The 27,356-nt window shown below is 39.8% G+C and overlaps 2 protein-coding genes across 6 annotated transcripts in view; both read left to right on the forward strand.

Annotated features, from left to right (window-relative positions):
- Nucleotides 1–8,044, forward strand: part of nsd3 (nuclear receptor binding SET domain protein 3) — a 43,139-nt gene extending 35,095 nt beyond the window's left edge. For all 5 annotated transcript variants that reach the window (XM_036143956.1, XM_036143954.1, XM_036143957.1 and 2 more), the window contains 4 exons: nt 1,276–1,417; nt 1,512–1,618; nt 1,721–1,925; nt 5,206–8,044. In XM_036143956.1, the coding sequence (XP_035999849.1) occupies nt 1,276–1,417; nt 1,512–1,618; nt 1,721–1,925; nt 5,206–5,465 (714 nt within the window). In that variant the 3' untranslated portion in view covers nt 5,466–8,044. The remainder of the gene's footprint in view (nt 1–1,275; nt 1,418–1,511; nt 1,619–1,720; nt 1,926–5,205) is intronic.
- Nucleotides 8,045–11,438: 3,394 nt separating this feature from the next.
- Nucleotides 11,439–27,065, forward strand: plpp5 (phospholipid phosphatase 5). The gene is made up of 8 exons (XM_012869982.3): nt 11,439–11,596; nt 17,536–17,664; nt 17,777–17,885; nt 19,153–19,243; nt 19,344–19,407; nt 19,807–19,931; nt 22,334–22,504; nt 23,780–27,065. The coding sequence occupies exons 2-8, from the start codon at nt 17,594–17,596 to the stop codon at nt 23,947–23,949; spliced, it is 801 nt and encodes a 266-aa protein (XP_012725436.1). The 5' UTR covers nt 11,439–11,596; nt 17,536–17,593; the 3' UTR covers nt 23,950–27,065.
- The last annotated feature ends 291 nt before the right edge of the window (nt 27,066–27,356 follow it).

Below are 27,356 nucleotides of genomic sequence, written 5' to 3' on the forward strand. Positions count from 1 at the left end.
GATGATAGAGATTAGTTGTTCCTATTTTAAGTGCTTAAGTCTTATTCCATTGGCAGATCATGTTATTTACCTGCTCAGATCAAGGACAGATACACTAATTTAAGAAAATTTTACTTATTTTTAGTTCCGTTTTTGCAGTGTGGGACAACTGTGTTAGGTTGGAAAGGCTAATTTGACTCCTACTAGGAGTATTCTTGATATTGTGGCCATTGTTTTTTTTTTTTCATGTCATTTCATTTATGCTTTAAGTGTTGATTTTTTTTGACTCCTTTCTTGGTGTGTATCCTCACACCGTGGCGATGTAGAAATGCTTTACTGTGGACAGTATCAATGATCTGTTTCCAGTCCATGACGGGTTTAAGCCTCTGTGATTTCTGGGTTGTTCTTGAACATCTTGACCAATTTCCTTTCATCTGAGGGGGACAGGTTGGGCAAACACACTTAAAAAACAGTTGGATGTGGCCAAAGGTCCCAAACAGACACCTCAGTCTCGTATTAAAGGTATACTATGCAACCGGGGTTGATTTTTCCAGCGAGGCTCCCCCCAGAGGGCGAAAGTAAAAGTGCACTGTCGTAAAGATGCTCAGCTGTTGTGGTTTCTCCGTCAAGGCAGGCGCGGTCGTTTTGAGCTTAGCAGACAGGCGAACGCAACGAAAAGTGGAAAAAAACGGCAGTACAAACAATGACTAACACAGTGAAAGTATGTAGTAGTAACATCAAGCTTCCCGCAGCGCTATCGGCCGCCTCGCCAAACTCACGCTACCGCTTTGCCAACATTCAAAAAAAAAAAAAAAGTAAATAAATAAAATAATAATAATAATAATAATAAAACTCGATATGCTTGCTTGTTTATTTGACTCTCGCGGTCTTGCACGAGACTTCTGAGCCTGTGGGTGCGGGCCGAGAGCTCTTGCAATTGGGAGTGCGGTATTTCCCCCACAGACCACCAGGGCGGCCGAGAAAAGCTTTGTTCGACCTGAAGTGACTCATTTAATCATCCAAAACGGTATGGAACACATTAATTAACTGAAAAATGTTGCATAGTATGCCTTTAAAATTCTGTCCCAACCTCCAATCTGTTCAGATCTGGGAATGATCCTAAAAAAAATAATGGGTCTGTTTTCAGGAAACTGCTCAATTCTGCCAAGAGAAGAGCTCAAACATCCAGCCACCGTGTCAGGAGTTTGTCGATGGCGTCTCATTAAACTGTAAAAGCATGGTTTGTTTAAAGAGGACTAAGAGTCGGGTGTCTTGCTGTCCCCCGTTGCTGGACAGGACCGTGTGATAGACGCCGGCCCAAAAGGAAACTCGTCTCGGTTCGTGAACCACAGCTGCAGCCCCAACTGTGAAACCCAGAAGTGGACGGTCAACGGAGACGTTCGCATCGGGCTCTTTGCCCTCAGCGACATCGAGGCTGGTGGGTTAAGACAAAGCGTCTGTGGCAGCTCCTCTCTTTTCGTGACGGCCATTCCTTTTTACCGGGGGGGAACTTGTTCTTGGTTGACCAACAGGCGCAGAGCTGACCTTCAACTACAAACTACACTGTGTGGGCAACAGGAGGATGTCCTGTCACTGCGGATCCGACAACTGCTCGGGGTTCCTCGGAGTGCAGCCGACGGTGAGTTTGCTTCAAACGCCCCCCGAGAGCAAACCTGAGATTAGGGGGGGGGGGGGACCCTGCATCTGACGTCACTTCCTTTTTGCTTTCTGTGTCCTCCAGAGCGTCGTGGTGATGGAGAAGGAGGAGAAGGCCAAGAACGCCAAGCTGAAGCCCAAGAAGCGGAAGCTGCGGCCGGAGGGCAAGCACACGCACGAGTACTTCTGCTTCTGCTGCGGAGAAGGAGGGGAGCTGGTGATGTGCGACAGGAAGGACTGTCCGAAAGCTTATCACCTGCTGTGTCTCAACCTCACCAAGCCGCCATACGGTAACAAAAAAAACCGAAAATAAGACTCATCTCTGATGCAAAATGCTGTTTTTTTTCCCTCTTTATTTCTTTCACAGCACGTCGTCTGAAGGCAATTTACAAATTCAATTCAAGCAAATCATCCAGACAGATTGGTTAAAAATGTTTTCTGTCTAAGAAAACTCAGCAGATTGCATCGAGTCGTTGACTAGCAGCATTCTCTCCTGAAAGAGCGTAGAGCCTCAGGGACAGTCGTCTGCATTGCGTCGTGGACTTTGCAGCAATCCCTCATACAGAGCATGTATGTAGCGACAGTGGAGAGAAAAAAACTCCCCTTTAACTATGGCTGTGCATAAAAATCGATTTCAAAAGATTAGTATTGATGTTTTTTAAAAACGATTTAATATCGATATTCTGGCTTTCAATATCGATATATACCTCCGAACCCCTAGGTGGCGTTATTACAGCGCACCATTACTGATCACAGCGAGGAAGTGCAAGTGAGACGAATTTGCGGAATGGCCGACAGGATTTTCAAAGCGCCTTCGTCGCTAAAACCAGACGTTTGGGCAGATTTTTGGTTTCTGTGATACGTTAAACGCATTGAACCACACTTTATTTTCCTGTTAAGATGTCAGTGTTCAATTAATTGAACATAAATATAAAATGTGTCTGGTTTTGTTGATTGAATGACTTATTTGAGCATTAATTTGAAAGTAATAAATATGGATATTGGAGTCAAATCAAATCAAGCTGAGCTATATCGAGAATCGACTCGTCCTAGTTGATACCCAGCCCTGGTTTTAACAGGAAGAAACCTCCAGCAGAACCAGGCTCAATGCAAACGACCGTCTGCCACCACCGACTGGGGGTTAGATTTTAAAAAAAAAAAAAATTTATTCAACTTGATGGAGACTGCCTGTAAGCAGCAGTTTCACTGTTTTGCCACAGATTCTGCTTGATGGTCGGTTGCTCTTTTTTTTATGCACAGTTACTGTAGATGTGCGTTTTGTACACTTTTGGGTCCCCCTGCACTCTTTCACATTTAATTTAATTTGAGAATGCCATTTTTATTAGCTGTACAGTATGGCCTCTTCTGCACTTGCTGCTGATACTCCTGTATTTCTTCCCTGTGAAGGACTACTCCGTTCTATTCTCAATTAAATTTATGTCTTGTCTATTGTAGCACGTAAATATCCCATGTTCTGAACCCACTTTGTTTTCCTGGTGGAAGGTGAACATCCATCCACCGTTTTTTTTTTTTTTAGTTTTTTTACAACCTGTTGCAGGTTATCTTCCAGCATTGCCCTGTATTTGGCTCCAACCACCTTAACATTAAAACTCTTAGCAGCTCTTAGGGCTGGGCGATAAATCGATTTAATCGATTAATTCGAGTTTACAATTCTTTAAGATTTCATTTTTTGAAAATCTGGATTTTATTTTGCCAATACACTCATTGGGTTTCCATGAAGAGAACATCATGTGATGCTGAATATATGTTTAGGCAAATGTATTGTCAAAATATTGTTAAGTGGAAACTTTTTTTTTACCATAATACGAGGTACTTCATTTACTTATTTACTTTTTTTTTAACTTAGTTTGAAGTTCACAAGTGCAGTGAAGCCTGTTCTTAGCTCAATATGTAATACCACTAGCAGCAAATGTTTTTAGTTGCACTTTGAATTCTGGTCAACTCCTTGACGAAATGCTTGACATAAAAGCAAGGTTTTAAAATAATTTCTTTAATTTCTTTTTATGAAACAAAAAGGAGGAAAAAAATCGATTAATCGGATTTGGTATGATAAAATCGGAGATTTATTTTTTAATCCATATCGCCCAGCCCTAGCAGCTCTCCTGTTGCTGCTAAAGAGAGAAGCATCCCCACAGCATGATGCTGCCATCACCAGACTTAACAGAATCGATGCTGTGCTCTAATGTAGCTTTTTGCATGTTAGGCGAAAAGCACATTTTTGGTTTCTTCTGACCAGAGCACCCTCTTCTACATGTTTTACAGTATCCTCATCATAGCTCGTACCAAATTACACAAAGACCAGGACTAATAGTTTTTTTTCTGTTAACAGATGGTTCCACCTGAGCTGCAGATGTCTGCAGCTCCTCCAGAGTCGCATTCAGATGCTCTTGTATGGTTGTTTTGGATTAAGGGGTTGCAGTTGAATAGAAATCCGCATCACAGCTTTTAAATTTCTATTCCAATAATGATTTTCCTTTCTCTTCGTGTTGATCTGTTACACAGAATCTCTAGAGTTTCGTGGTCGGCATGTGACAAAATGAGAAACGGATCTAGATGTTTTAATACCGTGGATGCAGGATTGTGGTAACCTGACTCTAGCCATATGGATTTCGCTCCGCCTAGCTCCACTCACATACATCTGGGACTGATCCATAGGAATTGCCTTTATTGAAGGCTGGGCCTTATCAAAAATCCTTGCATATGATTGGATAAGCCACTTGTCTGTCATCTTTATCAACGTGCTATTTCAACCACTCACACCGAAGCCAACCCGTGAAGCTGTGAGAGCGACGCAAGAAAAAACACAACTTTTTTTTTAAATGTGTTTGTTTGTGGCTCTAGTGGCACGCGTTTTATTGACAGTGAGCTGACAGGAAGAGGGGGGAAGACAGGCGGCAAAGCGCCGCGGGTCGGAGTCGATCCCGGGCCGACCGCGTCGAGGACTAAAGGCCTCCTAATATGGTTATCGCTAACCGCTAACCGACAAGATGTCCGCTGCGGACGCGCCCCGGAAAACAAAACTTGCCAAATGCGGTCGGGAGAAGGGCGAAAACATCGTTTCCACCAACAAAAGCCTTCAGAGCCGTTCTCTGGTGTTCTTTTAAAGAAACAATATTAGGTAGATTGGACAACACGGAAGAAATAGCAGCATCAATGTTAACGCTTGCTTCCTCGATGCGAGCCGCCATTGTTGTCTGATTCAAAACAGTCTCACGTCACGGTCGCTTCTTCACCACGTCACATCTTTGAAACTCCAGCCCTGCGTCCTGATTGGCTGGACAATAAAATTGGTTGAAGAAATCACTCTCTATGGGAGATGTCCCAGATGGATGTAAGTGGAGTGAAATCCATATGGCTAGAGTCAGGTTAGGATTGTGGAGCTTAAGCTCCGTTTTCAGTGGTTGTTCATTGTAGCCTGGTGTTTTATCAACGTTTTACAGAAAGCAGCGTTTGTGTTGTGTGATTTGAAACTTCTGGCAAAGCGAGTCCTGAGAGTTTTTTAATGAAGTCTTGGTTGGGGTCTAAGTGTCGAACTTCTCCTGTCCGCAGGACGCTGGGAGTGTCCGTGGCACGACTGCAGCGTGTGCGGCGCCTCCGCTTCAGCGCTCTGCGACTTCTGCCCCCGTTCGTTCTGCCGGGACCACGAGGCGGGGGCGCTCACCGCCTCCTCCCTGGACGACCGCCTCTGTTGCTCCAACCACAACCCGCTCAGTCCGCTCGGCTCCGGGTCCCCCCAGCCGCGTCGCCCCGATCGGAGCCCCGCCCGGGTCAAGGAGGAATCTGAGGGGAGCCGGCCGGCTAAAGAGTGAAGCTGCAACTTCCACTATACCTCATTCCCGGCGAAGTGCTCTCTGATGTCTGCAGCAGGGCACTTCACAAGGGGAATACAGTGTTTTTTTTTTCTGTTTCTGTTTTTTAAATGGTGCGACGGCTGCTGCTAGCAGCTAGGACACGCTGATGAACACCCTGATGCTGTTGGCAGCGAGAGCAGAGCGACCGGAGGAACGTCAGGGGAAGGTGACCAAGCATAGTCGTGCGCTGTTTTCTCTCCTCTCTTGCCATAAAAGACCAACAGTTACACTTTCTGCAGCTCACCTGTGCCCATTGGAGCACCCAGACCTTACTTTTCGTTTTTTCTTTTTTTTTTTTTTTTCCCCTACTTGCATTTTTCTAAGGCTGTGGAGTTCATACAGGCCTGTGAAAAAGTATTTACTACCTTAAAAATTTCTTCTGTCTTTGCTCAAATTCGAATGTGAAACACCGTTAGTTACAAAATACAAAATACAAAAGCAGATTTCAAATAATGATTTAATTCATTAAAAAGAAAGAAGCTGTCCAAAGCAACCTGGCTATATGTAACATAGTAATTGTACACTAAACCTAACATTTGGTTCACGGCTACAAACGCCGACTGGTTTTCCAACACTTGTCCCATTCTCGTTTCTTGTTCAATTCAACGACGTTGTCGGAGCATCAGCAACCTTTTTGACGTACTGCCACCTTGCATTTTATCAGAATGAGGTCCAGACTTTGACTAGGCCACCCAGAAAACCATCATTGTGTCTTTTTTCGAGTCGTTTAAAGGTGATTTATTCTGCTGTAACCCAAGAACATTGAGCCTTAAGAGTAATTATCGTTGGCCAGCCAGTACTGGGAAGGTTTCTTACTTCTACGTGTTGTCTTCATTTATGGATAATTACTCTCAACTGTGAAGAGTCTAAAATCTTTAAAACTATCTTTTTTTTAGCCATTACCAGCCTGATGGATGAGGTTAGCTTTTGTTTCTGCTCTTGATTTTCTTTAAATCAGGGGGGATTGTGTGTCGTTTTATGAGACCTTTTGGCTCATGTCAAGCTGTCAGACAGGATCCATTTAAGGGATTCCTTGATGCTGTACGCCTGTCGCTCGTCGGCTAAAATGGAATTCAACTTTCAAATTAAATCAGGATTTATTGCAATATAACCGTCATATCTTCATATAGATCCAGGATAGCTTTATTTTCCCTACAATAAATGAAAGCTGCTGCTTTGTATTTACTTATTATTCTTTCGTCTGACCGTTTTTTAAAAGTTTGTTTGATCTGAAACATGCAAGTGTGGCAAAAATCCAAAAGGAACTGTAACCGGGGGGTAAATACTTTTTTCACCGTCCTGCAAGTGTTGCCGCGCTACAGTACTTTGAATATCTCAAATATTAAGAGAGGAGGGGAGGTGCTACGTCGAGCCTCTCCACCCATCGTGCTGCTCTCCCCCCCCCGTTTACGCTGCTGTAAACCGCGTAAAGGGTCTCTTTACGACGGAGACGAGGCAGCTCTTCTTCATCGCCTCCGACACGATCCCCCCCCCTCACCCCGTTCTACTTCTTGTTTCTCGTCGAAAAAGAACTTGGAAAAATGACCAAATTTGTGCAATTTTGCTTTTTATTTTATTATTTTATTTTATTTTTTTCTAGGACCACACTACATTCCAACCTTCCTTTTAACACGCTTTTTAATATACTTATGGGGTATAGATGAATATAATTAAATACAGTAATCTATGTTTGTTAATGTTTACAGATAGATTTCTCTCACTTCATCTCGGTGAGTGGTGTATTACGTTTGTTTGTTTGTTTCGGTGTTGAACATTACGCTGACCTCTTTGTGAAAATAGTCCTATTAAGGTGAAATATAATGGTATATAGTGTAATGGTATGACATTACAGAAGTACTTGTGATTTCATATTGCCAGTCCCACTTTGCCATTGTGTACATAATTGGCTCATCATATTGTAAAGTACTTAAAAAACCAGGAGGGCGGAGGCTCTCCGGTTGCGTCTGGAGGAAGAACATCTTGTTTGTTTTTGTTTTTTTACGTTCTTGCGCGTCCTCTGGTTAGTTTCCTTTATCTGTACAGTAAATGGAGGAGAGGGGCGGGGAGGGGAGGGGGAGGAGCTTGTGATCACTGGTGCTGTGTTTCAAGTATTGTTAATAAGCCTTAAGTTTGATTTTTGGCTGTCGGAGACGCTGCAAGGGGTGCGGCGCGTTTCGGTAATTTCATTTCACCCGTGTACTGTGACGGCCTCTCTTTTTTTTTTTTTTTTTTTTTTTTTTGCCAAACCTTTCTATGAAAAGCACTTTCACGCGGGCGGGCTGAGAAATACGCAGACATGGCAAGTATTTCAAAAACGGATACCTCTTCTTGTTACAACATTGGAATTTCATCTGCGTCGGGACTGTTTATGCCTCTCAGTCGGAAACATTGGGAATGCTAGGTCTTCTTTTTTCCTTTCTTTTCAAACAAAAGTGGCTTAATTGCCAAGAGGTCTTTTTTTTTTTTTTCTTTTTTGTTTTAGAAGGAGAGGGTCACAAATGGGAATAAACTGCCACCCCAGCGTTGGATTAAAAGGAAAAAAACAAAAAAAAAAAAACAAGTCCTCCAGAGGCACTTCTTTTTGTTTGTTTCCAAAAAGAAACGGTGTAAGAAAAATCCAGTCCAGTATGATGTACAAACACAAACTTCTGTACAGTGTTTTTAAATCGCTCATCAAGTCAGAACTAAAGTTTTTGTATTTATTGCACAGCATTTTATACTGATTTCTTTCTTTTTTTTTCACCCCCCACCCTCAAACACCACTGCAGTAACTCGTCTCCCTTCTCACCAAGGTGTAACGAACATGGACAACGAAATAAAATAAAGATAAAAAAACATAAAATTAAAATAAATAAATAAAAAAAACACACACACGCATATAGGAAGATTTACGTATTATGCTTGTATCTAATCATTTTGTTACATTTAGTGTAATGATTCCACATTTGGTGACAGCAGCTGCTTGTCGGCCTGTGCCGTGGCTCACTCTAATCGGTGTTTGAAGCGGCTCAGTATTTGGAAGTGAGGTTTATTTTAGTTATTTCCCCCCCCCCCGATAAACATGATAGGAAGAAAGGATTTTCTGCAATCGTGTCATTTTTTTTTTTTTTACTTTATTTTGTCTGGTTACATTTGACAGTTTAGTTTCCCATGAAAGGACGGATTGTTATTTTTAAATTTCATAATGAGGAGACGTTTGTGTGTGTGTGTGTGGGGTCACAGGGTGAAAAGGTGCCAATGTTGCCGTGTGTTTTCAGCTCTTTTTTTAAAATGTCTTTACATACAGAGGCTCCGTGTGCTCAGTTATTGTTTCTTTGTGCTAAATTACTTTCAGCCAAGTTAGAAAATTCAAGTTTGTTGCTGCTTTTCCAACAGCTATTGGATATATATATATATATATATATATATATATATATATATATATATATATATATATATATATATATATATATATATATATATATATATATATATATATATAATGTCAAATTCCCCTTTTTATGTGGCTTGAGTTACATTAATAGGACCAGAATAAAGCATAGAAGCTTGCGGCTGAATTTATTCCACTCTGAAAATAAGAACTTGAAAATATTTGTATTGAAAGATTTATTTAAGGGCTGTTTTGCACCAGTAGTTTTAACCTATTTTCTTCCTGATAAACTTTACAGCGTAGAGTGTACAGAAAAAGGCAATAAACTCATCGACGCATCACATCCTTAAAAGATGTATGCCTATATTATTTAACTCCAGTTTGTGATTATTCACTGGAGGTTTCTACTCAAACATTTGGCAAATTGGACCATAATGCAAAGAAGTGACACTTGATTCTAGTTAATTATAAAACTCTGATCCAGAGAGCTGAAAATGATGGATTCTTTATACTGATCAGCACGGCTCTGCTGTTTTGTTGCTTTAATACTACTTTAGGTGCGTTTTCCTTTGCCAACTCAAAACATTTGTCTAAGCTTGATGTTTCTCTCTTAGGTTTTCTCACAAGCTTCATGTGCTTCCTTGGTGCTTAAGAAAACATCTTATGATTCCTTGCGCTTGTTTATTTCCCACCGAAGCCTCTGTTCTTTTAACCGTGAATTTTGGTTAAGTTAGAGTGCATGCTTCCCACGTCAGAGGACGATTTGATTGCCAATGTTTTTGCTGTATTTCTTTTTCCTTTTTTTTTTTATTTTGTTGATTTTCACCACATTGCACAGAGATTCTGCAAAAAAAGATGAAAAAGCCGAACAGCCTTTATTTTTGTTTTTCTTTGCACCTGCAGATCGCATGATCTCGCTCGCTTCTTTGTGCCAGTTGGTTGTCTTCTGCCCTGCTGAGCTGACGCAGCTGAAGTGTTACTGCTTTAATCGTCTCCGTGTTCTCCAAATCCATTTGACGCTGCCTGTTCTATATAAATTATATATATATACATATATTTTGTTTTCCTTTAAGTGACCCTTAACTCTGAGGAGGATTCTTGTTTCCATTCCAGAAAGGACACAACCCCCTCCTTTGTTTGTCAAATGGCATGTTTCAGTTCACTGTGAACTTTCTTTTTTTTTTTTTTTTTTTTTTTCGTGTGCAATGTTGGGCCATCTGTCGTTAAGGTCTTACCTGACATGCTGTCAAATAGTGTTGGAATAAATGAATAATTTCACCTGCATAAGCACTCTTCAAATCCTTTATTTCTTTCTTTCTTATTTTTTTTTACTCGTAGGAAACCTGCTCACGGTAACTATTGACTGGGGTCATATCTATCTCTCTTGGTGTTGCTTCGATTAAACCGTGGATGAACACACTTTCACCATGTTAACTACCTGTGTTACCGCATACCACATGTTGTCGAGGAACTTGTAAATACTTTGCATTGGATTTGCATAGACTCATGTTACTGTGGTGTGCTCTTTTTATTTTTATTTTATTTTTGCCTGTAAAATTCTGCTTCTAAATGTGTGTGACTGTTGAGAAGACACTCTTCTTTTTGTACATGATCTGTCTTTTTATTTGAAGATATTGAGTCTGTCCTTTTTCATTCTGAAGTTGAGTTTGAAGAGTTCAGACATGCCTGAAGTTTGACTTTAATAAAGCTGTACTCTTGTCTCAGTGAAACCTTTCTTGCTGCTTGGCTTTTTAAATCATCTGATGACTGTAAGACAAGATGACTTTTGTATATTGTTTTGTTTATTATTTGCGATGGAAATTAACATTGATACATTGGAAGTGTGCACTTTTCAAAATCAAAATTGTGAAATACATGAATTAAAAACAAAAACATATTCGATTGAAATAAATGTAACCTCTAGATGGCGATCTCTAACGTGACGTGGCTTCTTGCATCCACGTGTCAAGCGACGTAAATGGATCAATATGGAAGTTTCCGGTTTATCGAAATCAAAAAAATACATGGAAAAAAAAACTTTGCATACGTGTTAAAACGAGCCTGTAGTTTTACTTGATGGAGATGATTATATATATATATATATATATATATATATATATATATATATATATATAGATGTAATGAATACAATTTATTTTTATTTTTAATGCTATTTTATTTAAACATGAATCATAATAAAATAGTAGGAAAAGGATTGTCGCAGGTGTTGAGCATGTTTATGTCGTAACATCTCTGTGGAAATTCTAAAAACATTTTTTTGAAAAAAGAAAAATAGAATTCCTAAATGTAATGACAACAATATAGCGTACCTGTTTTAAACTAAAAATGTTTTCCATTTTGGGAAGTTGACCTGAGCAATGCACAAACGAGGGAAAAAAAACATCAATAAATTACATTAAAAATAAACATGTGTATATTAATAACGGTAAAAAAAAATCAGCCTTTTATTAAGTATGAACAATAAAAACGAGTAATTTTTTTTTGAAACGCTGATGCCGGGACGTTTATTGTGAAAGTCCAGACCGGATGTGGCAGGTTTAGCCGTTAGCTTCACTAGCAGCTCCCCCTCTTCCGTGACACCTCTGCTTCTTCAAAAATACCTCCAGTGTCCGCGGACACAGAGGGATGCCGAGGCCGGCTTTGTGTTGAATTAACGCGTCGAGTCGAGGATGAGGAGGTAAAATCCGGCGCGGTTAAGGTCAGTGGTCGAGACTCTCGGTTCTGTCGTTACACGGAAATGAAACGGATGAAAGCTGTATTGTTTGACAAATGTTAGCCTAGCTTATTGCAGATCTTCTTCGTTTTACCCTCCTCTACTCTTGACAGGCGGTGGTTTGGAGTTTTTTTTTTTTTTTTTTTTTTTCTGCAACAAGCTATTTTTTATTTCTATTTTTTTAGTTCGCCTGAATCAGTTGAATGTGCCTCTCACCTGGATGGAGGCTTTACAGGTGCAGCACGTCGGCCTTTGTGTCCGGTTGTAGTTTCAGACAGCGGGGTGCAACACTTTTTTTTCCAGACAACATGCTAGCACACGTCAGGCTGGCAGATGACGGGCTCTGGTCGGTGTAAATAAACGCTTGAATTGCGAATCCACTGTAAATGTAATCCGGACAGCCATTTAACATGAGTTATGCGTAACATCTTTATAGAAAGGCGACCTAAAGTAAATCAGGTGGTTGATTTAAAAGTGATTAAAAATGTAAGCAATGTTTTCGATTAATGATGTTTGATGATAAACATTAAGCTCGCTAGTACTCTTGGTCTTTGTCAGTCTTTTGAATGTTCCTTCTCTTCTTGGAATATGTGATCTGTAGAAACGCCTTGAACGAATCCTAATATCATCTCTTACATAGGGATGCACGATATTTATCGGAACGATATAATATCGGCCGGTTTGGTGGAATTTTTTTATCACACCAATTAGTAAATGTTTCCGATTAAAAATAGCCGATAAATGAATTAAATCTGGTGGAATTTTATTCAGGCAGAGTAGCACCAAAGCGGAACAAGACACAGACATATATATTTAGATCCCTTATTGGCGGCGGATTGGCTTTTGATTGATGTTTTGATCGATGTTAATATATAGATTTGGGTGCACTTTACTTTTTCACTTCACCAATGTCTTTTTAGTTTAGCCATAGATCTGTTCAGTAATTTTCAAGGGATGCTCTTTGTATTCTGAATTGATTTGTGTCTTTTGTTATTTTAAACAAATTACCTCTTTTTTTTTGTGTGTGATGGCATAAAAAAACAACATTTGAAGAGCCGAAACCTTTTGTTTGCTGTTATAGATAAGCCATAGTTACTACATAATTTGTTTTTCATAGCTGCATCCAGCACAAGCTGTGATTATTCAAAAACTATATTGAATATGAACTTATCGGAATCGGTATCGGCCATGAAAAGCAGAAAAGTATCGGTTGAAATTTTTAATATCGTGCATCACTACTCTTACATGTATTTTTATTTTTTTTTTTAAGCCAAAATCAGGGGGAAGGCCCAAAGTAAAACCTGCAACCAGAAAGTTGAGCTGAAAGAAGAAAATAATAATAATAATAATAAAAAGAAACACCAGAAAACTTTGAATCACCGCGACCTTTAGAAATTAATATTACCTCGTCTGTAATGTTTTAGAACCAGAAGCCATGGGTACGCACTTACATACCACATTAACTAATCTGATGAGTCTTTGTTGATGCTGCAACATCAAGACGGGAGATCAGAAGTTATTGAGAACATAATGACAGCATCAACCCACCTTCCCTTATTAGATTACATAAGATAAGAAATACTTTATTGGCCTACAATGGGGAATGGGTTATATCAACTCTGCAGGCTGTTATTTTCTTTGCAAATTTTTGGGCCCCTTGCTGCAAACGGAGCGTCGTCTGAACACCACAGCCTGAGTATTGTCATCGTTGGTCGCCCCACGTCCTTCTGTTTGTGACCCGGTCATCTTCCAGAGGGTTAATGCGGCGCGTTTTTGCTTTGTAGTAGATAATCTTAAACAGGGTCTTGAACATAAAGAGTTCACTGTACTGCCAGGCTGCCTACACAGTCACCAGATCCCCGATCCAACAAAAAGCCCCTGTGGAATGTGGTGGAACCGGAGAGTCGAGTCGTCCGTGCGCAGCCGACACGTCTGCGGGAACCGTGTGATGGTGTGGCGTCGGCGTGGATTTAAAATCTCTGAAGAACGTCTCGGACGCCTCCTCAGATCTTAACGGCAAAGGACCTAGGTGGTTCTGACGGCATAACGTGGTCCAACCCATTTCTAGCAGGGTGTACCTAATAAAGTGGCCGGTGAGCGCACAGGAAAAGAGCTTTTTGGTAGCCTGAACAGGCTAATTAGATTGGACCAGTTTAGTACAGTCCAATTAGTACAGTGACAAATAGATCAAAGAACTCATCGTTGACAGACCCAAAACTATCCAATAAGTTTTACCTAAAGGAACAGCAGTGGATGTATGGTTTAGAACAGTATGCTCAAATTATAAACAAAGATTTTCATCAGATATGTGTTAAATGGCTTTAAAACAACTCGACTACTGGGGAAAAAAAACCAGGATATATGTGTGTAATTTAGCAGTTTAGTTTAGGTTTGTCTTTAGCTTGTCATATTTTTAGTTCCGTCCCTCGACAAATACCAGAATTACAAATATTGTCAGTACTTACTGAACCCTGACAAACTGCACACTTTGTATTTAGCCACCGACTGATACCCATCAATCTAAAATGCCTTGACTGTTTAATCAATCGAAGACATTCCTAGTTTTATAATGGCAGTCTGTTAATTCGGACCTGAACTTTTTGCTGTGTCCGGGTGAGTAAAAGCTTTGTTCCCATACGGTAATGCAGAAATTTAAAACTACGGTGGCTTTTAAAGTAACTTTGTTCAAAGAGGGTAAAATGTCTGAAATTGCCACGGGTCTCCTTAACCGAGTGCAATCGTCTTGTTTACTGGTTTTGTCTGAAAATAAAAATGTCCCCTTTAGTTTATAAACATTGAAACTTATATGGAAACAGAGACAGACTCTACTTTAAGCTGGTAGATGTTGCCTTTTTTATGTACTTTATCACTCGTCCATGGTGCCTTTTTTTGGGAACTCTATATTATACAGTAATACTATACAATAAAGCTGTGTTTTATTACTTCACACTTATTTCCAGGACCTCTGTGGGAATTGGTTCAAAGTGGTCTGACGCGCCATTGTCCCGCTTGTTGTTGTTTTTCTTATTTAGGTTTCAGTCTTTTTTGATTAAATTCTCAATGATTAAAATCAGTAGTGAATGCAGCATCATCAGCCCTTAAAAAGGCATTTGATACTGTAAATCACGAGGTTCTTTTATACAATTTACAGTAATTTATTTAAAAAAAAAAGTCCTTCATTTGCTTCTCTTGTCAAAAAAGTCAGCACATTGTGTTAGAATTCAAAATATATCTATATATTTAATTATAAAGCAGTACAATTGGTGATTTTAGATCCACTGCTATTTCGTGTGTGTTTGTATATAAGTAAATTAGAAAGTATAATATTAAAGTTGTACAGCTGTTCGATGCAAAAATGTCTGCTTTCATATTTTAAACTGCAGAGAATGTCGAACTGGCAAATGGCCTGAATTGTACCAAAACTATCTAAACTACTCAAACCTTATGATGGGAAAGTTTCTCCAAATGTAAAAAAAATAATCTTAATTGCTTCTGTCTGATGAGACAACGTGGCCTGTGCATGCTGCTAAATTATATTTGCGTGCTTTAATTTTTGTGTTGCTCACCCGAGCCGAGCTATCCAATCAGTTTTTTAAAGCCTGTCCTCATACAAACAAGCATGGGAGGTTTTACATATGAAAACAATGACGTCTCATCTTTGTAAAATACAGAAAAAGTCTAATCTTTTAAGCCGCAATATTTTTATTTATCTGTCTTGTATAAACTGTTGAATGTGTTTTTATAAAGCTTGATCAGTAGGTGATTAGCCAGATTATTTCAAATCCACCCACAGCAGGAATCGCAACCCTAAAACTCCAAATGTATAATTTTTTTAAAAACAGATATTTCTGAGACCTCTACCTCCTCAACGAAGTCAGTATTTTCCTGAACATACAATTTACAACACACAAATTAATGTATTTTAAACGCCTTATATAAAAATGCAGAAAACACGAGGAAAATTTATTCTTTTGGTCTAACGTATCAATTACGATACAAAGAAAATTTTAAACCCTGACGTTTTATTTTTTCCAAATCGACCAAAAGATTTTCTTTTCTTAAAAAAAATGTGAAGTTTCTTCAAAATTGTATCATTCTTTAAAGCACAGGTGTCAAACTCAAGGCCCGCGGGCCGAATCCGGCCCCTCAAGGTAAATTATCCGGCCCTCAAGAGCCAAAAAAAAAGGCATATCATGTCATAAAGTAGAGGCATAAATCCTTTTAAAGTGTATAAAGTGGCTAAAACTGTGCCTCTTGTAAGTGTAACTCACCCCAATATCAACTTTTTTTTTGCAGATAAACTGTATAAACTGGGCCTAAGGTTGCTACTTTTATGTTACTGTGCATTTTTTATACTACTATATGAACTACACTCACCGGCCACTTTATTAGGTACACCTGTCCAACTGCTCGTTAACACTTAATTTCTAAGCAGCCAATCACATGGCGGCAACTCAGTGCATTTAGGCATGTAGACATGGTCAAGAGAATCTCCTGCAGTTCAAACCGAGCATCAGTATGGGGAAGAAAGGTGATTTGAGTGACTTTGAACGTGGCATGATTGTTGGTGCCAGAAGGGCTGGTCTGAGTATTTCAGAAACTGCTAATCTACTGGGATTTTCACGCACAACCATCTCTAGGGTTTACAGAGAGTGGTCCGAAAAAGAAAAAACATCCAGTGAGCGGCAGTTCTGTGGGCGGAAATGCCTTGTTGATGCCAGAGGTCAGAGGAGAATGGCCAGACTGGTTCGAGCTGATAGAAGGGCAACAGTGACTCAAATAACCACCCGTTACAACCAAGGTGGGCAGAAGAGCATCTCTGAACGCACAGTACGTCGAACTTTGAGGCAGATGGGCTACAGCAGCAGAAGACCACATCGGGTGCCACTCCTTTCAGCTAAGAACAGGAAACTGAGGCTACAATTTGCACAAGCTCATTGAAATTGGACAATAGAAGATTGGAAAAACGTTGCCTGGTCTGATGACTCTCGATTTCTGCTGCGACAGTCGGATGGTAGGGTCAGAATTTGGCGTCTACAACATGAAAGCACGGATCCATCCTGCCTTGTATCAACGGTTCAGGCTGGTGGTGGTGGTGTCATGGTGTGGGGAATATTTTCTTGGCACTCTTTGGGCCCCTTGGTACCAATTGAGCATCGTTGCAACGCCACAGCCTACCTGAGTATTGTTGCTGACCATGTCCATCCCTTTATGACCACAATGTACCCAACCCATGATGGCTACTTTCAGCAGGATAATGCGCCATGTCATAAAGCTGGAATCATCTCAGACTGGTTTCTTGAACATGACAATGAGTTTGCTGTACTCAAATGGCCTCCACATTCACCAGATCTCAATCCAATAGAGCATCTTTGGGATGTGGTGGAACGGGAGATTCGCATCATGGATGTGCAGCCGACAAATCTGCGGCAACTGTGTGATGCCATCATGTCAATATGGACCAAACTCCCTGAGGAATGCTTCCAGCACCTTGTTGAATCTATGCCACGAAGAATTGAGGCAGTTCTGAAGGCAAAAGGGGTCCAACCCGTTACTAGCATGGGGTACCTAATAAAGTGGCCGGTGAGTGTAGAATGAAATTATAAAATCAAAAGTCTCTACACATGCAACCAGCCCTTTTTAATGACTTCATGATGCCAAAGTGGCCGCAAATAGAAATGAGTTCGACACCCTTGCTTTAAAGGGTTTAACAAGGAAACCTGTAAACAGAGACTGCGATTTGATAAGACGTAAAGCTTAGATGAACAACCCTTGTTTTGGGGGTAAAAACATTTTTTTTTTTTCTGCTAAGCTAGTTGGTCTTTTATTAGAAAATGATCAGGTATTCGTACCATCTGCAGCTGCAGCGTACTAAATGGCCGGTAATGAGCCGTTATGATTAACCGAGCCTTTTTTCCCTTAAGTAAAGAGAAGTGAAGGGACGATGTTTGCTGTCGACTAAAGTCCGCTCCAAGAACCAAGATGAAGAGGAGGCTGCTGCGTGGGTTCCTGTCGGAAATTTCCATCCGGTTGGGTCTTCTGTTCGTATTCCTGTAAGTAATCTCCTCTCTGTAAATCACAGCCGTTTGTGTGGCGGTGTACTTTACGGAACAGCTTCTCAGGCCCGTCGTCTGAAAAACAAGGCGCTGTTTGTGCTTCGTTCAGTGTGACAGAGCAGCTCCCTCCTTTCTACCGGGAGATCCAGGCCGAGGAGATGTGGCTGTATAAATTCCATCGTGTGGAATCGGACCACGTACCAACCTCTCTCATGTTTGTACGTATGCTTGAGCGCTCGAACACTACCAGCTGCACCACATATATCTTCTGCATTTCCAGGAAGTGCCTTGCAAAAGTGTTTTTTACCCCTTAAATCAGCTTTGAGTTAGTTGCAACCACAAACCTAAAATGGATTTTATTGGGATTTTATTTTTTTATTTTTTTTGCAATGGACCAACAAAGTGAAGTGCAAAGAAAAGGTTAAGTGGGTTTTTTTTTTTTCTTCTTTTACATTTTATTGATAAAGTCCCAAATGTGCAATGCACCTTTTTGAATTCAGTTTCCTTTATTCTGATAGCCCTAAATAAAAAGCAGTCCATGCATGTAGGAAACAAGGCACACATGCAAAAGACAAACTAGATTAGACAAAACCCAAACCGCACGTGACCCTGAACACACCACACCTATGGTAAAGCGTGGTGGTTAGAGGCTCATTCTGTGAGGAAGCTTCTCTTTAGCAGGGACAGCGTATCTGGTGAGGGTTGATGGGAAGATGGATGGAGCTAAATGGCTTCAGGAAAATACTGGGAGAAGTCCTGTTTATAGGCTGAAAAAGTTTAGAAACTGGTGTAGAGGGTTTACCTTTCAGCAGGATAATGACCTAAACATTCAGCCAGAGCTGCAATAGATTAAATAACATCTATGTTATAGGATGGCCTAGTCAAATCCAGATCAAAATCCCTTTGAGAATCTATGGAGAGGTCTAAATTATCACCCCAAAAGAGTTACAGGTATATTTGCAGCGAAATATACTGGTAAATGAGGAAGTTTAATACATATGCATGCCACACTTTTCAGATTTCTATTTGTAAAATTTCCCCTCCCCGTTAACACTACGCACTATTTAGTGCTTGCCTATCACAGACATCCTTTTGTTGAAAAACAGAATGTGGAAAAGATAATGAGGGAAACCCTTCAGCAAGGCACTATAGGTGTTTTTTTATGTTCTGGTCATTAATCTGTTTAATTGCATTCTCTTAAATAGCGAGAGTGAAATAATCTTTCATTTTGAATCTGTGATTTTCTGTTTTCGTGGTGTGTTCCCCATCCCCCAGGTTGTTTTGTGATTAACGGGTGACGGTATTATTTAATCGCCGCTGTTAAAGTGTGTAAAGAAATTTACAATATCGGTTGAAGTGTTGATAAAGTGTTGAGAAAGAGGTTTTGTTTCTGTTCCGATAAGTTGGAGGGCTTTTGTTAGTGACATACCAAAATTGTGATTCCGTATTTTCCTAAATTATAATCCTGGTCTTTTCTGCTTTCAGAGCATGGCTGTTTTAACCCCCCTGATCGTAATCCTGGTGTTTAACCTGTTGAAAAAGTCAGAGCACGGAGATCTGAGAGAAGCCTCGCTGGGTAGGAAAACAAAACTCCACAAAACACGTTTTACTTTCACGTCTACCTGCTGTTTGAGGCGACTGCTTTCATAATTTAGTCGTTTCCTCCTGTCATCCAGCTGTGACTCTCACTCTGGTGCTCAATGGAGTTTTCACCAACGTCATCAAACTAGTCGTCGGCAGGTAAAACGTGTGAACATCCCGTGTCACTTTTTGTATACGCTGCAAAAAGTGAACTAAATGTAAGTACGATTTTCTTGACATAAGTATATTTGTCATCGATTTGAACAGGTAAATAAGATTATCTGACAATGAAATTGGTATTTTTACCCCTAAAATAAGATAATTAGACATACTGCACTTGAAATAATATGATGGAGATGAGTTGTTGCTGATTTAAGTGCTAAAATCTTATTCCATTGGCAGATAATCTTATTTACCTGCTCAAATCAAGGACAGATACACTCATTTCAAGAACATTTTACTTACTTTTAGTTCACTTTTTGCAGTGTAGTTGTTGCTTGTGGGACAGTGCATGAAAACATGGTGTCCTTCCTCTGTCTTTGTTTTTTTTCGCTTCAGGCCGAGACCAGATTTCTTCTATCGCTGTTTCCCGGACGGTCAGATGAACCTGGAGCTGCGCTGCAGCGGCGACCCGGATGTTGTCATAGAGGGAAGAAAAAGCTTTCCCAGCGGACACTCCTCCTGTGAGAGGCCATTTTGGTTTTTTACCTGGTCACACAAATTAGATGTGTGAAATGGGTTCTTTATGGGGTTTTTTTTACACATTAAATCGGTTCAGGTCAAACAGATTTCAATATGAGATAATCTGAGTGAATAAAAGAAGCAGTTTTAAGAACTATTTTGTTTATTAAGGTAAAATCGATGCTAAAGAAGCTGTTGTCCCCTACTTTTAATAACAACAACTGCCTTCAAGGATCTGTGACACCTGGTAGTCATTCGCTTACATCCCTTTGAAGACATTTGGCCGAATGGTTGTTTCTTAAACTCTATTTAACATTTTTCCTTATTGCAACACAGCATACAGAAACACTTTTTTGTATTTGTAAAAAAAAAAAAGGGTTTTACAAAGTGTTGCAGCTGATCATGCTTGTTTGCGTTTATATGTAAAGCATTATATCCAGCGTTTATTGAACTGGTGTCCTCTGATGCACAGAAAATATGTCTCCTCCACTATTTCTTGCTGTTGTTTAACCTTAGGCGGGTCCTACTTGAGCCAAACCCATGTGACAGCCTTTTTACTTGCAAGAGTTAAATGTGCTGGTAAAGATTCTCAGTCATCAATTAACCAATCAATTATCGCCACAATCCTCACATCCATGCGGGTGATCAAAACATCGCTCCTGTAAGTCAGGCCATTAACGACCCTAAAGACTCCCCATTGCAGAGGCGTGGGCCAGTTACGCTTTAATTTGCAGGTCATCTAAGCCATTAAAAGGCCTTTGTTGGACAGTACTTGAAACTCCACATTACTCCAGACATTTTGAATTGAGAAAGCTTTCTGGATAGGAAGCGAAACGTCTTCAAACTTCGTAATAAACAAAAAAGTCCAGTTGTTTTTGTTATTGAACTTTTTTGGAAAGAGTTAAATGTCATCTTTTTCTTTATCAACTCACCAGTTTATAGTCCCAACAAGAAAAACCTTTGGGATCCCTAGGGATGACGTAGCCCATTGTTCTCTCAATAGTTTGACCGACACTGTCCCAGAGCAGAGCTAACTTTGGACATGCCCAGAATATGTGAGAGTGATCGGCGATCCGATGCCCACATTTGATTAAAGATGAATAAAAAGGCTGAGTTACCTCATTCAAGGAAGGGTGCCTGGCAGAAAACGCCACGCCTCCCGCGTTCAGTGGATTGGAGTTGCAGACTCCTGATTTTAGATGAATGAAATCATAATTTTTTAAACTTTTTGGATTACTCAAGTCATCTTTACCTAATATTAAAAGTTGTTGGAGCTGAAACATTTACAGTGAGGGCCAGAAATATTTGGACGGTGACACAATCTTCATCATTTGGGCTCTGCATGCCACCATATTGGATTTGAAACGAAACAACTACAATGTAGACAAAGTGCACACCTTAAGATTTAATTCAAGTGGTTGAACATAAATATATGATTAAACGTTTAGGCATTATAACTGTTTTTATACAAGCGCTCCTCATTTCTAGCCTCGTGAGACCATCCTGATCTCGCGAGCTTTCAAGGTTTCACTCGCAGATCAGTCTGGCTACCCTCCGTTAAAGAAAATTTGGAGCCGTTCACCAAACGAACGTCCAATCAGCGTTGGCTTTGAGGCGGGTTGAGGTGTGACGCAACGAGAAGCGCGTCAGTTCAGTCTAAAGAACATGGCGGCTTCAGCCGATGAAACTAGCGTTAGCGTGGCTATCGAGCAAGTTTTATCGGAATTACAGAGTATTTATTTGCTGAGCTAACGAGCCTTTACCTGCAGCAGCAAGAGTAGCTTGGCTTGTGGTTGTGTTTTCATCGTCGCTCTGTTACGAGCGACGACGAATCTGATTGGTTTATTTGGCCCGTCTATCACCAACATAGGCCAATCAGCTAACCAGTATTTTCGCCCCTTCCCAAAATTACTTCAACGGAAGGTTTCCAGATGGATATGCGGAGCAAATCTATCTGGCGGAGTCAGGTAACCTCATTTCAGGGACTCAAAAGTAATTGCAAAAGAGGCTGCTACGTATTAAAGAGCTGTAATTCCTAAACCCTTGCTTCAATTTTAAATTACAACTGAGAGTCTGGACTTTAAGTCCATATTGATTATATAATTGTATCCTGAACATGTTTTTCTAAACGGCTAAAATAAAACTTGTGTCACTGTCCAGATATTTCTGGGCCAAACTGTAGGTGTGAGGGAAAGGCTAAAACTGAAGAAATATTAAAGGTTTCAGTACTTTTTCATGGCATAGTGTAGAAGTGTGTTTTCACTTCAGCTACTTGGTGAATAAAATAATTTCCGTCCAACAGTTAAAGGCATTCTGCTTGCGTCTGTTGATAAATGTTTGCGTCTGATATCTGTTTCTTTATAAAACTACATCTGTGTTTGATCTTTTTTTTTTCCCCTCTCAGTTGCTTTTGCAGGTTTGGGTTTCACAGCGCTGTACATCGCAGGAAAGCTGCGCTGCTTCAACCCAGCCGGCCAAGGCAGAGCATGGCGGCTATGTGCCTTCCTCGCCCCTTTGCTGGTCGCCGCTGTAATCGCCCTTTCCAGAACCTGCGACTACAAGCACCACTGGCAAGGTCAGACTGTGAGGCAGTTCTTTGCAATGAAATGTAGCATCGACAGAACTTTACCCAGGCGGTCACTGGAGACAATTATTTGTGAAGCAAATTAGTGAATGGAGGTGCTGGAAAGTCTTTTGCTGAATGCTAATTATCACATTGGTAATTAAATCCTATTTTGTTTGATTGTATTTGATAAATTCCCAAAGAATCACTTTGTCATTTGATAAACATACAGCATCCCTCCACTATCTGGAGAAGAATAATGATTTGATGATCTGATTTATATATTTCCCAGGTCTGGATAAGCGTGAATATGTAAAATATTTATTTCCAGACTTTATTTCCTATTCAATTGTCTAAAAGTTACATTTATCAATTTATACCTCCCTCCCTTTTCCCCACAGATTTAAAGCCGGGCTAATGTGGCTATGGCTGCAATAAATTAATGGTGAAGTCTAAAGTTATTAATATAATATATTTAATATAAATATAATTTTTGGATACTGACCTCAAATATTAAGGCAACCCAAGAGGAATACAGCCTGTTAAAAATTAATAAAAGAAAAAGAGAAGTTATTCAGGAATAAGAATGGGCAATTGTGATAAAATTTAGTCATCCTTTAATTTTAAATCAGTAATGCCTGTCTCTCGTGGAGATTTAATTAAAGATTAAATGTAAAATAATTTTAACTTCTGTATAAAAAGAGCTTAGAGGTTAAAACAAAACTATTTTGTGCACAGTAAATAATCTTTTGAATTTTTTAATCTACTAAATGTTCTGCAAGTCATATCATGTGTGTAGTAATACAGTAATTTATCAGCTCTATAACTGCAAAATTAGGTTACTTATCTTTATAACTTTTCAGATGATTAAAGATAGTCAAAAACTTGCTTTTAATATAATTTTTTTGCCTTTTTATACAAATTCGACAAAGTAACTTACTTAAAGATGAATTAGAACAAGAATGCTTTTTAATATTCTCATTTATTTAAAAACTAAAGTGGTAAACAAATGTGAGAAATTTAATTAAAGATTTTCTTTATAAAAAGGTATTCAGATCCTAAAATGTGTCATTTATCTCCACGTATCAACACTTTTAAAGGCTGAAGAGATCACACCACTGAGACCTAGCTTGTAAATCATTAAAGAAATCAGGAAGTTATGAATTAAATAAACAGATAAAGTAGCCAAAGGGGGAAACGATGTTGCCTAAGACGTGCCCGGTGGAAAGTGAGCAGATTTCTAACACGGTTGATGATGTTTTTTTTTTCTCTCCGTCCTTCACGCAGACGTATTAGTCGGGTCACTGCTGGGTCTTGCCTTCGCCTGGCTCTGCTACAGACAGCACTTCCCTGGGCTTCAGGACCCGGACTCCCACAGACCGATCCGCCACAGAGAGACTGTTCAGGCTGCACAGGAGCGCAAGCTGGCCAACTCCAACTTCCTCCTGCCTCTGTAGGCGCCGCTGCAACCCGACCGGCGTTCACGTCGCCGTCATTCCCACCGGGTTACAAGGAGATCTGTTTAATGCTGGTTTTAAAAACGGTCGGATTGGTAAAATCCATTAGGATTTCTATTTATAATTGTTATTACAACTGTAGTGTTTGAAGTCTCTATGATTGCTTAGAATGAGTCACTTCATCTTCACCCGTTCCAGCTGGGCAGACTGAACGAGAGTCATAACATTCTGGATATATATGTTAGTTTTAGGGTTCTCGGGTCATCGTGACTTCGGTCCCCACCTGGCCTGAGTCTGTACCTTTTGGGTTGCAGCAACCAGGCCGAGTTAAAACCACACAAGCGCTGCAGTAGAAGTCATCGGCTTAGCTGCGTCAGCCTATTATTTGGTGATTGATGGTTTACGTTGCAACTTTTTCAACAAGCAGAGCTTTGGTGTCTGTGCAGACTCAAACGCTGGATCTAATTTATTTGCACTGGTCTTTATTCTTGACTGTATCGAACATTTATGGTTCGACAGGTTGAACCTCGAAGGTCTGTTTCATAAATGTAGACCTTTGAACCTACTTCAGTGGTCTTCTGGTCTCAACTGTAACAAAATAAATGACCATCAGGAGCAGAAACATTAAGATATTTCATCTAGATATTTCCCTTCTTGTCGTTTTTTTTTTACTCAAAGTCACCAAAGCACAACCTTGAAAATCTTGCAGGATATTTTTTTTATGTAAGAAATTCACATTTGGGATCAGATTAATTTGCTTTGGATGGTCGTGACATGGTATAAATTGACCTGAAAGAAACATAATCTAACCCACATCCGTTCTCTTTAAAAGGCATACATCATAATTTTTTTTGTGTGTGCAAAAATTCCTTTTCATCTATCTTCAAGCTCGTTGTGCTAAGATTAAAATAGTGATTACTATCTTGGATTTCAATTTACGAGGTGAAGATCTATGTGGCGGTGTGTTTGGTGAGGAGGCGGCCCCGAGAAATGCTGCCTGAGAGTCAGTATTACAAGACAGGAGCAGCTTTCTAACTTTATCATCCTAATTTAACTTGAACAGAGAGAAAAAAAATGCTTAATTAGAGGAAAGCATTTTCTTAATCAGTTTAAAGCTCAATAATAACATTGATGGTCTGGCTGCTGACTCCCTGCTTAAGCTAATCTGTCTTAAATCTAAGACCCCAAAAAAAAAAAAAGATTTGTGTGTGACTCTGGAATAAAATCTGGTTTTTAGTGACTGCTTTGACAACCAGTAGTGGAAAGAAAGATCATGGTTTATTTGTGTTTCATACGTTCAAGATTTTTTCGGTTCTTTTGCTGTAAAATATGGTGATATGTGATCTTTAATTTGTAAGGGAGAAAGCTAGCTTAACCAGAGCGGAGTGAGAGGAAGAATTTTGTGTGAAAGGGAAGGGAAACGAGAGGAGAGTGTGAATAATTTAGTTTGTGTATAATTTTTGACGTAGAACGGTTTGTTTCCTTCAATGGTAGATTGGTGACTTAGATAAATAGTGCTGGGACTGTTTTCAGTCACTGATTGATGCACGTTTAGCTTGTTGAAGCTTTAGGACCACAATTAAACCCTTTGGCATGTAGAGATCAGATAAATGAAGCTTTAGCCACAAAAGTAGTCGGTTTCAAAGTTCTTGAATAATTGATAACACAATAATAGTCACTTGGTTTCATTAATGTCCATCCCTTTTGTTTAAAGCCTAAAGACAGCTTTGTCTGCAGGGCTTGTTTATTGCTGCCTCTGTTTGGATTGCTTTAAATCTTCCCGTCTTCCTGTAGTATATCTTGAACATTATCATTCACTGTTAGTTCGTTTTTAGTCTCTGGCTCCATGTGCCAAACTCTTTGGACAACAAGCAAATGTAGCAGCGCCAGTCTGTGCTTTTTTTCACAGTTATTCTAGTGCCTGCTGTACTTTAAATGTGACTTTAGTCCGCTGTAGCTGAACAACCCAGCTCGTCATATTATCACAGGGTTGTACGACTAAAGGAACTGTGAGGAAAACGTTTATTTTGTTTCAGTGGATCTTAGGCTTGCTGTAAGTCGGGGTTTTTTTTTTTTTTTAGTGGTTGTCTAGCTTTACTCGTGTGGGTTTCTTTCTTAAAACCACATTTCCATCAAATAAGAGAAACGCTGCGGGAGTTGGTTTTGGTAGTAGGCGTGGGTCGGTATAAAATTCTCATGGTATAAGTTTGAGCAAAAATACTACAGTTTCACTGGATTGACTCAAAACTTAATACAAACATTTAGAGCATGATCTTTTTTTAATTTAAAGCAGGAAAGCACCAATTAAATGTTGATTTTTAAAACGGTTAACATTCTCAATCTCAAGGTTTTTTAAGTAAATCTGCTTATTGGCTGAGTATTATACGTTTTCAGACTAAAAACGTAAATATCAGCTTTTAAATTAGTCAGACTATCTGCTACACTACAGAGACGCCAACTGTACGGTTTAAGGTTGGGCTAATTACAGAATTTATTGTAAATTCTGTAATTAGCCCAGGCGCCGCTTTAGTGGAAACTAAAGCCGCGCCTCTTTAGTTTGCACTCTTCAAAGGTCCATTTTATATTTTATTTATTTTACTGTGCAACCGTCAAACAAGAAGTATTGTCTTTTTTTTTTTTTTTTGTCTCTCCCTAAGGGCGATGGGTGTAGTAGCCGTCCTTCAGCCAGCTGATTGGCAGTGCAAAGCAACAGGTGGCAGGGGCAGCACTGAGTTGTTCTAGTTACTGCAGCACTTTTCTCACTAAATCATTCCTTTTTAACTTCTGCGTACCTTGGCACCACTAACCGGCCCACGCCTACTCAGTAGTGACTGTTGACTATAGAACCGGATCTTTTAACGGACCCGGCGGGTTTGAACTGCAACTTCTTTGTGTCGGTGCTAACCTCACAGTTCTCCTGCTGGTCAGGGGCTGTAAATGGCCAAAATTAAAATCTCACTTCTCATCCAATTTAATAAAAACAAAAAAGGAAATTATACATGTTTTGTTCAGTTGTACTGTGACTTTTTTTATTTTTTATGTGACGTTTCTGTGCCGTTGCCTAATTTTTGCTTGAGATGTCGGCTTTCTTCTCACTTTATGCTCAAATTTCCGGATTGGACCTCATGTTACTGCTTGAGTAAAACCTGCCAAAGTTTTCAGGTTCAAAGCACGTCTGCCCACTGCACTCAGACCAGACTTGTCGGAAAGAAAACAACAGATAATGAGTGATTTTGTGCATTTGTTTACAGCGTTACTTTAAGTATTTCTGTTTGTACATAAAGCCACGCTGTGCATCAGTCACACCCTAAGCTCACCCTGTCCTTTTACACGTACAGGACTCCGTTGTAAAGATGCAACTCAGTGTTTCAGTGTGGCATGCTGCCGTTCTTTACCTCAGAGAAACA

This window comes from Fundulus heteroclitus, chromosome 12 (assembly GCF_011125445.2).
Source record: "Fundulus heteroclitus isolate FHET01 chromosome 12, MU-UCD_Fhet_4.1, whole genome shotgun sequence".
NCBI classification, from domain to species: Eukaryota; Metazoa; Chordata; class Actinopteri; order Cyprinodontiformes; family Fundulidae; genus Fundulus; species Fundulus heteroclitus.

Excerpts from the sequence above, each read along its gene's own strand:
- plpp5 (XM_012869982.3), top strand. The coding sequence starts at position 17,594 with ATGAAGAGGAGGCTGCTGCGTGGGTTCCTGTCGGAAATTTCCATCCGG. Across the intron at positions 19,408-19,806 it reads ATCAAACTAGTCGTCGGCAG|GCCGAGACCAGATTTCTTCT; the intron begins GTAAAACGTGTG and ends TTTTCGCTTCAG. Across the intron at positions 19,932-22,333 it reads TCCCAGCGGACACTCCTCCT|TTGCTTTTGCAGGTTTGGGT; the intron begins GTGAGAGGCCAT and ends TTCCCCTCTCAG.